Source organism: Narcine bancroftii, chromosome 3 (genome assembly GCF_036971445.1).
Source record: "Narcine bancroftii isolate sNarBan1 chromosome 3, sNarBan1.hap1, whole genome shotgun sequence".
NCBI lineage: Eukaryota > Metazoa > Chordata > Chondrichthyes > Torpediniformes > Narcinidae > Narcine > Narcine bancroftii.
This window is the reverse complement of record NC_091471.1, coordinates 35252965-35265645: the sequence shown is the minus strand read 5'-3', so window position 1 is coordinate 35265645 and position 12681 is coordinate 35252965. Positions and strand designations below refer to the sequence as shown.

General features: G+C 40.5%; 1 protein-coding gene across 1 annotated transcript in view; it reads left to right on the top strand.

The window, feature by feature from the left end:
* pstpip2 (proline-serine-threonine phosphatase interacting protein 2) overlaps nucleotides 1-12681 on the top strand; it is a 210050-nt gene that overhangs the window by 181529 nt on the left and 15840 nt on the right. Inside the window, exons 10-12 of the mRNA XM_069923777.1 lie at nucleotides 6712-6810; nucleotides 8364-8460; nucleotides 9159-9231. Of these exons, the coding sequence (XP_069779878.1) occupies nucleotides 6712-6810; nucleotides 8364-8460; nucleotides 9159-9231 (269 nt within the window). The remainder of the gene's footprint in view (nucleotides 1-6711; nucleotides 6811-8363; nucleotides 8461-9158; nucleotides 9232-12681) is intronic.

Here is a 12681-nt window from a genome sequence, read left to right as displayed (position 1 = left end):
TTGTGGGTGGTTTCAGTCTGGCAGTACATGAGACCATGGACAGACATATCAGCAAGGGAGTGGGGCGCGGAATTGAAATGGGTGTCCACTGGGAGATCCCTCCTATTACAATGGACAGAGCCGAGGTACTCAATGAAGCGATCTCCAAGTCCATGTCCAGTCTCTCTGATACAGAGGAGACCACAATGGGATCACTAGATATAGTAGATGACCCCTGCAGATGCACAAGTGATGTGTTGTTTCACTTGGACAGACGGTTTGGACCCCAAATGGTGGTGAGGGAGGATCTGTGGGGACAAGTGGAGCATCTCCTGCGATCTCAGGGGTAGGTGCCAAGGGCATGGGGGTGGGATGGGAAGGGAGGAGTGGACAAGGGAGTCATGGAGGAAGTGGTCTCTGCAGAAGGTGGAGAGGGGAGGGGCAGGGAAGATGTGTCTGGTGGTGGGATCACGTAGTGGGTGGGCTGCAATAAGAAAAGGTGGACAAAGCCACTGAGGTATTTTCGGCAGGTATGAAGAATGTGAATCTTTCTCAGAATAACTAACCCTGTAGGAAGCAAAATTATAATTGACACCAAGAATCCTATTCATTGGAAGGTTTTTCTGACTCCAGAGGGTCAGGTTAAAGGTGCAAAATAAAAACCAATTAATCTTTCAATATGGGATTGAATATTTATATCGTTTTTGAAAGGAGGGGGAGGGATCTGATACCTATCCATTATAAACATTGTTAATAAAAGCTTCACCCTTCATGATCGCTTGGTTGCTATCTTTACTAAATAAAACTAGGTTAGCTTAGTGGTTAGTGCAATGTTATTACAGGGCAAAATACCCAGGTTCGAATATGGCGCTGTTTTTAAGGAGTTAGTACGTTCTCTCTGTGACTGCGTGGGTTTTCCTCCAGGTGTTCCGGTTTCCTCCCATACTCCAAAATCATTTGAGATTTGTAGTTAATTGGTGTATTTTACTGGGCTCATGGGTCGGAAGGGACTGATACTGTGCTGTATGTCTAAATTGTTATTTTTTAAATGGGAAGAAAAGCGTGAATTCTAGTTCCTGCGGGTTCAAGGTCTGATGGGTGACCTGTGAGCACAATGTATGCACAAATCTTGACCTGTGACATTGCTCTTACAAGTCAATTGAACTTGAATTTCTCATCAAAGCCACATTCTAAACACAATAAGCATGCAGATGAAGTATGAATCCTTGAACATTGAGGAGAAAGCTGGGGCTGAATATTACTGGAAGAATGAAACCAATTCTGCCAGAATGTTGGTGACTTTTGGTCTAATCTCACTTCAAGAAAACCCAAGGAGGGGGAGGAGTCACGTGATGGAGTAGTGGCCGGTCGGGAAAACCAGCCCTCTCTAGGAAAATAGGAAAAAAGTTAGGAAAAAGCAAAGCATAACAAAAATAAAATATAAGAAATAGAAGATAAAGATACAGAGAAGAGAAAGAAGATGGCTCCCAAGAAGGAGAAAGTAAAAGCAACTGGAAAAAAAGTAGAAAATTCGCCGGAGAAGATAGAAGAAAGCCTTACCTGCACGAAGGAACAGGATGCTGTGGTGGCGAGGAGCGCCTGAGCCTCGAGGTCAGTACCTGCACTGTGGAGTTACGACCCACCAGCCAGTGCACTACAAAAATGGCTCTCAGAGCCAAACAAAAGTGTGCAATCAAAGGAGAAAGAGGACACCGGCGGGAGGGGGGCTCAGCAGAGAAGTGGACTATCTCAGAGCGAACAGCTGAGGGATGCCTGACACCAGGGCACTCAGCTGGAGGACGAGGAAGGCAGCAGAAGAGGGACCGATGAAGCACACGTGGGAGATAGACAGAGGGATGACCGAGAAGATCAACGTCAGGAAGCACAACAGACGAGCAGCCCAGGAGGGGAGGACCAGCAACAAGAGGCCCAGCAAGAAGAGGCCCGACAAAGAGATACCAGCAGCTCATCAGGAAAAACAGAAGAGACACAGACACAAATAAGAGAAGACACAAACACAGATACAGACACAGAAGAAGAGGAAGAAGATGACCAAGATCTTCACAGAGAAATAGAAGGTAAAATTGATGGACAAAGAAATAAAAGGTAAAACTGATGTACAGAATATAGATAAAGTCTTTTTTGAAGAACAAATGAGATCATTAAAAGAATGCTTGTCATTAGAATTTAATGCAATTAAAAGGAAAATGAAAAGAACAGAAGATAAAATGCAAAGGTTAGAACTGGTAATGACAGAAATAGGGGAAAGAGTAGAGAATGTGGAAGAGCGGGAAACGGCTGTAGAAATGGAAGTAAATGACAAGAGAAAAATTGGAAGAAAGTGACAAAAAAATTTAAGAGACACAAGAGTTGTTATCTCAGATCGCAATCCAAATGAAAAGGGGAGTTGTGGTTGCCCAGCAAGGGATATGGGGCAACTCAGAGAGGGGGGGAACTTTGGAGGTTAAGGTATTAATGGATGTGGGAACTGCAGGGATACTTTATGTTTTAAATGTGTTGTCGTACATTAAGTGTAATAAGAGAAAACTAAGAGATGAAAAGGGGGATGGAGGTGGTGAAGAGGTGGAAAAGAGATGTATGCAAGATATAAGATGGCCATGTTGAACTATATGATTATAAACATTGATGGAATACATAACCAAATTAAAAGGAAGAGGCTACTAAATTTATTGAAGAAGGAAAAAATAGATATAGAATTTGTGCAGGGAACACATCTAACTGAAGTGGAACATAACAAATTAAAGCGAGACTGGGTAGGAGACGTAATGGCAGCATCCTATAATTCAAAAGCTAGAGGTGTAGCCATAATAGTTAACAAAAATGTACCAAGCAAAATAGAGGAGGAAATAATAGATCCGGCAGGGAGGTATTCAATGATAAAGTGTCAAATATACTCAGAATTTTGGAATTTGCTCTCTATATATGCGCCTAACGAGGAGGATCAAAAGTTTATGCAGGATATTTTTTTGAAGATTGCAGACACACAAGGAAATATATTGATATGAGGGGATTTTAACCTTAATTTGGATCCAATGTTGGATAAAACTGGACAAAAGACAAATAAAAAGAATAAAGTCGCCAAATTTATTGTGAAATCAATGCAGGAAATAAAACTTATGGATATATGGAGGAGGCGACACCCAAGAGTGAAGGAATTTTCATATTATTCGAGTAGGCACAAAATTTACTCAAGGATTGATATGTTTTTTGTTGTCGGCCCATATTCAAGGAGAGTCAGGAAAACTGAGTATAAAGCTAGACTAGTATCAGATCATTCACCCCTATTATTAGCTATAGAACTGGAGGACATTCCACCAAGAACATATAGACAGAGGTTAAACTCCATGCTACTTAAAAGACAGGAATTTAGGGAGTTTATTAAACGCCAAATTAAAACATATTTTGAAATAAACACAGGATCAGTGAAAGACAAATTTATATTATGGGACCCAATGAAAGCCTTCATTAGAGGGTAGATAATAAATTATGTGACTAAGATTAAAAAGGATTACAATTGGGAAATAGAGCAGTTGGAAAGGGAGATAGTAAGAACAGAAAAGGAATTAGTAAAAAAGGATGATATAACGAAAAGGAAAGAATTGGTGGACAAAAAAATTAAATACGAAACATTACAAATGTACAAGGTGGAGAAGAACATAATGAAAACAAAGCAAAAGTATTACAAACTGGGAGAAAAAACACATAAAATATTAGCCTGGCAACTTAAAACAGAACAAGCTAAAAGAACGATACTGGGATCAAGGAAAAAGGACAAACAAATTACATATAATCCAACAGAGATAAATGAAAATTTTAAGGAATTTTATGAACAATTGTATCAAACTGAGAACAAGGGGAAAGATGAGGAATTTTTAGCTAAAATTGAATTGCAGAAATTGCAAGAAGAGGAACAAAACAAACTAGTAAAACCATTTGAAATAGAGGAAATACAGGATATATTAAAAAAGCTGCCAAACAATAAAACACCAGGAGAGGATGGATTTCCAATAGAATTTTATAAAACATTTGAAGAGTTATTAATTCCTCCTCTCCTAGAAATAATGAACTGGATAGAAGAAACACAAAACTTGCCAGATTCATGTAAGACAGCAATAATTACAGTAATACCAAAGACAGGGAAGGATCCATTAACACCAGCATCATATAGACCAATATCTCTACTTAACTCAGACTATAAGATAATAGTGAAATTATTACCAAACAGATTGGCCGATTGTGTACCTAAAATAGTAAAAAAAAGATCAAACTGGATTTATTAAGAAAAGACGAACAGTGGACTATGTCTGCAAACTTATTAATCTAATGCACACAGTTCAAGGAAATAAGAAACCAACAGTGGCTGTTGCTCTAGATGCTGAAAAAGCCTTTGACAGAGTAGAGTGGAATTACATATTTAAAGTATTACAGAAATTCAATCTACCAGAAAAATATATAAATTGGATTAAAGCATTGTATAATGGACCGTTGGCGAAGGTAACAGTGAACGGATATGTATCGAGTTACTTTAAATTAAGTAGATCAACTAAACAGGGATGTCCACTATCCCCCTCATTGTTCGCCTTAGCAATAGAAACTTTGGCAGAACTGATAAGAATAGAAAATAAAATAAAAGGGATAAAAATAAAGGAGAAGGAGTTTAAAATCAGCTTATTTACAGATGACATCATAGTATACCTAACAGAAGCAGAGGTATCAGTAAAAGAATTACATAAGAAATTGAAGGAATATGGAGAAATATCGGGGTACAAGATCAATGCAAATAAAAGTGGTGATGCCAATGAGTAACGCAGACTATACAGAATTTAAAAAAAGAATCACCTTTTAAATGGCAAGCCCAAGCAATCCGATACCTAGGGATCAGGTTAGATAATAACTTAAGCCACTTGTACAAACTAAATTATCAGCCACTAATAAAGAAATTGCAGGAAGACTTAGAACATTGGAAAGAATTACCACTAACGTTGATAGGGAGGGTAAACTGCCTTAAAATGAATGTGTTCCAAAGGATTCCTCTACTTATTTCAAACGTTACCAATTCCTTTAACAGAAAAATTCTTCAAGGAACTAAAGAGAATAATAAGGAAATTTTTGTGGAAAGGGAGGAATCCAGGGGTAGCGTTAGATAAATTAGCAGAGAGGTATAATCAAGGTGGTTTGCAGTTATCAAATTTAGAAATTGTTATAGAGCCACACAATTAAGGTATTTATCAGATTTTTACCGGACAAAGGAAAAACCAGACTGGACTAAGATAGAACTAGATAAAATAGGGGAAAAGGTACCGGAACATATACTTTATAAGTGAGATGAAAAGCTGGTGCAATATAAAAACTCACCAGTACTGCATCATTTACTTAATACATGGAAGAAGATCCACTTAGAAAGGAAAAAAACGAATTATAAAATACCAAAATTCAAAATCTGCTAATCCCTTATACAATAGACAGCCTTTCCTTTAGAGAATGGGAGAGAAAAGGAATCAAAAGAATAGAAAATTGTATTTTGGTGAAATAATTTATTAACATTTGAACAGTTGAAGTACAAATATGGAATAACTCATGGTTCAATGTTTGCATATCATCAATTGAAAGCTTATTTAAAGGATAAATTGGGAAACAGCTTGAGATTACCTGAAGGAAGCAGCTTTGAATACATGATTACAGACACAATGATAATTAAAAGATTTATAACCAACATGTACATTAAGCTGCAAGATAAGGAAAATGAAATAAACTATAAACCTAAGCAGAAGTGGGAAAAGGATGTAAACATAAAGATAAAAAAATGAAGTATGGGAAAAGTTATGTTCTGGAACTATGAAGAATACAATAAACACAAGCTTACGCATGATACAGTATAATTGGTTACACAGGGTATATATTTCTCTCAAAAATTAAAAAAATGGGATTCAACATTATCGGATAGATGTTTTCGTTGTAAGAAGGAAATGGGAACAACATTACATGTAACTTGGGCATGTACGAAAGTAAATAAGTATTGGGAAGAATTAAATCAGATACTAAATAAAATTACAAAAAATAACATACCAAAAAAAAAACCAGAGATATTTCTTTTAAGTAAAATAAGAAGTAGAGAATTAGGCCTCAAATTGGATAAAGTGCAAAAAAAATTCATGATGGTAGCCTTAGCGATAGCAAAAAAATGTATAATGTCAACTTGGAAAATGGAAGAGAGCATGAGTATACAGCAATGGTACATGGAAATGAATAAATGCATTCCATTGGAAAAAATAACATATAATTTAAACAATAAAGTCACAAAGTTTGAACAAATTTGGGAACCATACACATGGAACATATCAGAGAGAGCTTGCCTACGATCTCCATCCCCTAAAATGGGAATGAAAATGATAAGAAGACAAAACGACTAGATTCAGTGTGTAATAAATAGATGACATATTTTTCTTGTTTATTTTCCTTTGAGTGAAGATATTGTTTTATGGTTTTATTGTATTGTAAATGTTGAATATTAATGGGTTTTGGAGGGGGGGTGGGTAGAAAGGAGGGAGGGAAAGGGGAAAAAAAGGGGGAAGGAAAGGCCACTGTGTAAATTAATGAGAAATGTTTGTATGTGAAAAAAAAATTTAAAATTTAAAAAAAATAAGAAACCCCAAGGACATTCTGTGGGGTAAGAATGGAGATGGGTTTAAATATAGTTTATTCTAATTGCAGTTCCTTGAGAAGCAGGACTGTGAGAGAATACACAACATTCGAAATGCCATGTGGGTTCACGCCAATCAACTCTCCCAAGGGTGTGTGACTAGCGATGAGGTGAGAATTTCATTCTCTTACAGATGCTTTTCTACTTGGCTCAGAAAATAACCACCACCACATCTGATTCTGTTTCCTGCCCATCTCCAGCTGTTCTACTCTTTTAAAACCCAGCACGATCATAGGTTTTACCACTAAAATATTTGTAATGGCTGAGAGGTTTGTCCAGCCGGAGAGTGGGGTTGAGGAAAAGATTAGATCATCCATGATTTTATTGAAGATCAGAGGAGCCATTTGAACTGCTTCTGTTCCTATTTCTTAAGCTCTTGCATTACAATAGATTTATTCTTGCTACCAAAAAGAAAGACAATTTTCTTCCAGTAGGTCTGGCAGCACCCATGGAGAGAGAAACAAAGTTATAAACCACCAGTGTAATAAGGTTAATCTTGGCCTTTTAAAAAAGAATTAGCTGTGGCAAAATTTGGGATGTATGTGTAGTCCTATAGGATATAGCAACAAGATTAAAAGGAAGAAGTGTCCTGAGGAGATCTTTTGAGTCACTCATCTGAAGCATTAACTCAATTTCTTTCTCCACAGTTGCTGTTTTTAGTTTTTTTCCAGTATTATTAGTATTTTTATTTTATAAACATCTTGGTTGCAAGGTTGAGCAATGTAAGAGGTGATAAAAGATAGGGCAAGAAGTTGGACCTCGGTTTTCAGATCAATTCAGATCAGATACTATTTATTATCATGAAATGTAATATTGCACGGAATTGCCTTTGGTCTGCCTGATGCCCCTTACAATCTGAGAAATAAATTCTCACCCCCCCCCCACCACCTCCTGAAGAGTCCAAGTGTCCGCGGATCTGCCTCCAGCTCTCCTGCAGCCTCTGCAGCTTGCACAAAACTTCAGTTCCGTTCAAACCATTGACAACCCAAGCCTAGATCCAAACCTCTGACATGATGAACAAGCCTTCAGTGCCCAGGGCCATTTGGGAATCCTCCTTGCCCTCATCCTCTTGAATCCAGGTTCTGATATCTGGTACTCATGAGCAAGTCTCCAGCATTCCTCAGCCTGGTGTGAGTCCTTTGACCTTGAGCCGCCAGCAACCCGTGGCCTGTGCGGGTTCGCCAATAGTTTGCTACTTGTGTGTGTCTTTCAGCCACAGAGTCCTTCGCTGGTCTGCCACCATGATCACCATCCTTGGGGTCGTCTCCTCTGCTTCTCCTTCTCAATGGGGGTGGGGTTGGGGTGGCATTCTCCCTGTTACTAGTGCCCTCCTCCAGTCCACTATTCCCCTGTGGTCTGCAACCTTTTCTGGTTGCTGCGGAGTACAAGCACTGCCACTCCGGACCCTGTGGTTGCAAGATTTTATACAGAATACTGTTGGCTCCTTTAGCTTCTACAGAGCTGTCGGCAGTAGGATTGGGTGGTAAGACGCTGCGGGGGAGCTCTGTGTCTCCACTCTCTGCTCTCTATGGGTCTGAACCAGCAACAGGACTGGCATTACAGCAGCTATGGCAACACCACCATTTGATGGCTTGTCTTCTGGGGATTCATGCTTATTTTCTTCCTTTTGTTGCCTTTATCTTTCTTTTTGCTTCCTCCTCAGATGTACGAAGAAATACGGAAGGTGTTGGAACAGTGTAACATCCAGAAGGACCTTGACTTCTTCATTGACTTGAAAAGAACTGGAGACACACCACCAGGTAGAAGGGTCTTTTCCAGCAGGAGCCTGTGAACCAACTTGGGATAGAAACTGTGACCCAGTGGACTTGGTGAGATCCAAACATTCTCAAGGCCTAGAACTGTGGATGCAATTGCCCATTTAAAACACAGCTGAAAGGACCTCAGTCATGTACAACAGTGACTGATCTGCTCTTGAATTAACTGCTGGGTTTGCAGAGAAGCAGTGATTACTTCACTGAATGAAGTGCAAGAGAAGCATGACTGTCAGGTGTCCTTAGGTTAAGGGAGAGAGTGATCATAAATGACCACATTTTAGCCACTGATCACTATCTATAATTTGACGCCTGTACATATTAGAGGGAAGGATTAAATTCTAGTGGTAAGTTGAGTTGCATCGGACCACGGAACCGTTGTATGGTGAGATTGAGCACCTTTGGACGAATAGTGTTTTTAAGAGAAGCAAGCTTGGAAAATGAGCCATCATTGAAATGACATTTTACTGTGAGCAGTGCTTCCTTCAGAAAAACAAAATCGCGACTCTCCCTGGCAGCTATGGTGCTTAGTAGACATAGATTAAGATGGATGGAATTCTGGGTGCAGGTCTCCAGGCAAAACCATTCAAGGTTGTGGTGCAACATCTCAGCAATGAGGACATTTAAAGAATGATTAATGTTGGTTTATTACAACAGTCTGTGATATTTCTATTTCTCTTCTTCAGCCCTCATCCTATATGAGAACTATTACAGCGGACAGAGAGGGCTGCCTCAGAACCGAGTTCCTGCAAACCCAAGGTAAGAGCTATACATAGCAAGTTAAAGGTGGCTCTTTTAGGCAAGAGCATTATTTATCCACATTTCATCAAATCACCAAGGCACAAACCTGACGCTGATCAGGATTGAACAACCTCCTCAATCGATTCAGTAAGATCAAGACTGATGCAGATTTGGCTGTAGCTTGCTCTCTTTTTGCTTGCCTGTTTCTCGTAGCCTTCATCTCCTTAGTAGACCAAGAACCTTATCCCCCTTAGCTGAGAATATATTCAGTGATTTACTTTTGCAGCCTCTGAGATAGAAAATTCCAAAGGTATAGAAAGATAAAAATTTCTAAAAGGATTGAGAGGGTGAATGCTGAGATGTTTCCTAACGTGATGGATGTAGATCAACTTGTACCATTGATTTTTTTCATTTCAATTTATGTATTTAAGTAATGGTTATTTCTCGATACATGTTTGACCACAAGATTAAAATAAAGTATTTTTTAAAAATTGCTTGGCAACATATTTTGACAACAGCAAATAATAAGACAAATAATTACTACCGTCAATGTCCCATGTGAAAGCCAAGTCCCTTGGCCTGAAACCCAATGCCACAAATTATTTCCACCATCCCTTCAAAGTGTGTACCTAAAGACTGATAGCCTGTACCCTTAGGTAGTTAATCAATTGGTAATATTTTCCAAATGATTGGGAAAATAAGTTCAACATTCCTTGCCGATCAAGGCACAAATGCCTCCCTTCTCTGCTGGCAATTAATCGAGGGCCATCTTATTCTGGAGGTCGATCATTCTTAATTTCATCATATAATTTCTGTATAGTCTCTGCTGTGTCATTGTCTACCTGCTTTAAGATGGAGGCCAGACTGTTAAGCTCATGCAATAATCTAATCATCTCAGTGGGAGGGCCATAAGGGCAAAAAAAAAAATCATTCAACTGTACCGGTTTCCCATGCATTTTGTCTCAGGACCAAATGAGTGTGTCTGTAGATCATTCGCATGATGTGTGTAGGGGACAACATATCCTAGGTAGCAGGACCCAGTCCAGTTGCGCAGGAGCTTGAGACTCATAAATAAAATAGGTGCCATTATTAGCAGTGAAATTATCCTCACTTCCCATCCACAGATTCACAGGGAATCTGGCTTGTTTAATTGATGATCCCAGCCCAATTAGTGACGAGGTCCCCTTTATCTGTAAGGTTATGAATAGGCTCTACCCAATTCCATTTGTTTTCACAATCACTGCTGCCGAATGTTTTTCCATCCCAGACAGTTCACACAAAGCATACTTTTCCTCCACTGGTGTGTCCTATCATTATGGCAGGGGCTGCTTAGTGAGAGCCTCTTTTAATGAGGCAGGTACCATTCCTGGAAGGGGGTGTGATGGCATCCCTGCTGAAACCCGTTGCTGTACCTCTGGGGTGTTTGAAAGATCACCAGAATTATTTTGCCCTATCAGCTATTCCACAGTATCAGATAGGCCAAATGGAACTGGGTGCAGTGGGACCCCCATCTTCCATATGGACTGGTACAAGTATACATATCCAACACTTAACCATATAACATATAACCATATAACACAGAACAGGCCAGTTTGGCCCCACTAGTCCATGCCTGAAAGTCTGCACACAACGTGGTTGAAGTAAAAACACAATGCTGAAGAAGCTCAGCCGGTCAAACAATGTACTTTATGTAGCAAAAATAAAGATACATAGCCAGTGTTTGGGCTCCAGCCCTTCATCAAGGAATGGGAAAATGATGGCATCTGAACAAAATGGCAAGGGGAGGGGTGGGGGAGGAGCAAAGTCCCACAGGCAGGAGGTGATAGGTGAATAAGGGAGTGAGGGCACAGGAGCAAGGAGGGGGAGGAGAGATGGCTGGGTGAATAGATAGGGGAGGGGGTGGAAAGCTAAGGGAAAGAAGACAAGTGGAAAGAGAAGGGAGGGAGAATGGAGAGTAGGTTAGCGGAGACCAGAGAAGTTGATGTTAGTGAGAGCCCAGCCACAGACAAAACGAAGGTGCTCAGCGAAGCGATCTCCCAGTCTGCGCCCAGTTTCTCCGATGAAGAGAAGGCCACAAAGGGAGCACCGGATACATGTAAAGTGTGGCTTCGCTTGAAAGGCTGGTTTGGGGCCCCGAACTGTGGTGAGGGAGGAGGTGTTGCACCTTCTGTGGCCACAGGGGAAGGTGCCAGGGTCTATTGGTGGGGAGGGATGAGTGTGCGAGGAAACCATGGAGGGAAGGGTCCCTACAGAAGGCAGAGAGGGAAGGACAGGGGAAGATGTGTCTGATTATGTTGGGATTATGTTGATGATGCTGGAAATTGAAAGCAGAGGCTGCTGGGGTGGGACGTAAGGATAAGGGGAATTTTGTATTTGTTCCACCTGGGGGCAGAGAGGGCGAGGGCAGATCAGTGAAAATGGAGGAGATGCGTGTGAGAGCTGAGTTGATGAAGGTGGAGGGGAAGTCCCGTTTGTGAAAGAAGGTGGACATTTCAGATTATCTGGACTGGAAGACCATCTTGGGAACAGATGTGGCAGAAATAGAGAAATTGTGAGAATAGTTGCAGGGGACAAGGGGTGAGGAAACTGTACACTTGTGCCAGCACCTCCTCCCTCACAATCTGGGGCCCTGTGCAGGCCTTTCAAGTAAAGCGACACTTTATTTGTGTATCCGCGGGATTGATTAACTGCGGATACCCTTTGTGGCCTTTGCTACATTGGAGACTGAGAGATCGCTGGGAGCACTTTCACTCTGTCCACATCAGTGGCCAACCATTTCAGTTCTGCATCCCATTCTCATGGCCTATCCAAGACCACCCATAAATTGGAGGAGCAACACTTGATTTATCATCTGGGCACTCTCCAGCCAGATGGCATTAACATTGATCTCTCCTGTTTCTGCTAACCTACCTTCCATTCTCCCACCATTCCCTTTCCGCTTGTCTACTTTTCCTTAGCTTTCCACCCCCTTCCCTCTCTATTCTTTTTAAGAAGGGATGTAGGCAGAAGACTGGAAATTATCGGCCAATTAGCTTGACGTCTGTAGTTGGAAAAATGCTTGAAGCCGTCATTAAAGATGAAATAGTGAAACTTTTGGAACGTAAGGGTTCAATCAGGCAGACGCAGCATGGTTTTAGTAAGGGAAGATCTTGTTTGACAAACTTGTTAGGATTCTTTGAGGATATAATGAGTGCGGTGGATAGAGGAGAACAGGTTGATGTTGTATATTTGGATTTCCAGAAAGTGTTTGATAAGGTGCTGCACAAGAGACTTATCAGTAAGTTACAGGAAAGTGGAGTCCGGGGAAGTATATTGGCCTGGATTGAAAATTGGTTGTCTGACAGGAAGAGAGTCGGGATAAATGGGAGTTTTTCAGGTTGGCAGAGAGTGGTAAGTGGGATGCCGCAGGGGTCAGAGTTAGGCCCACAACTGTTCATCATTTACATTGATGACTTGGAGGAGGGGACA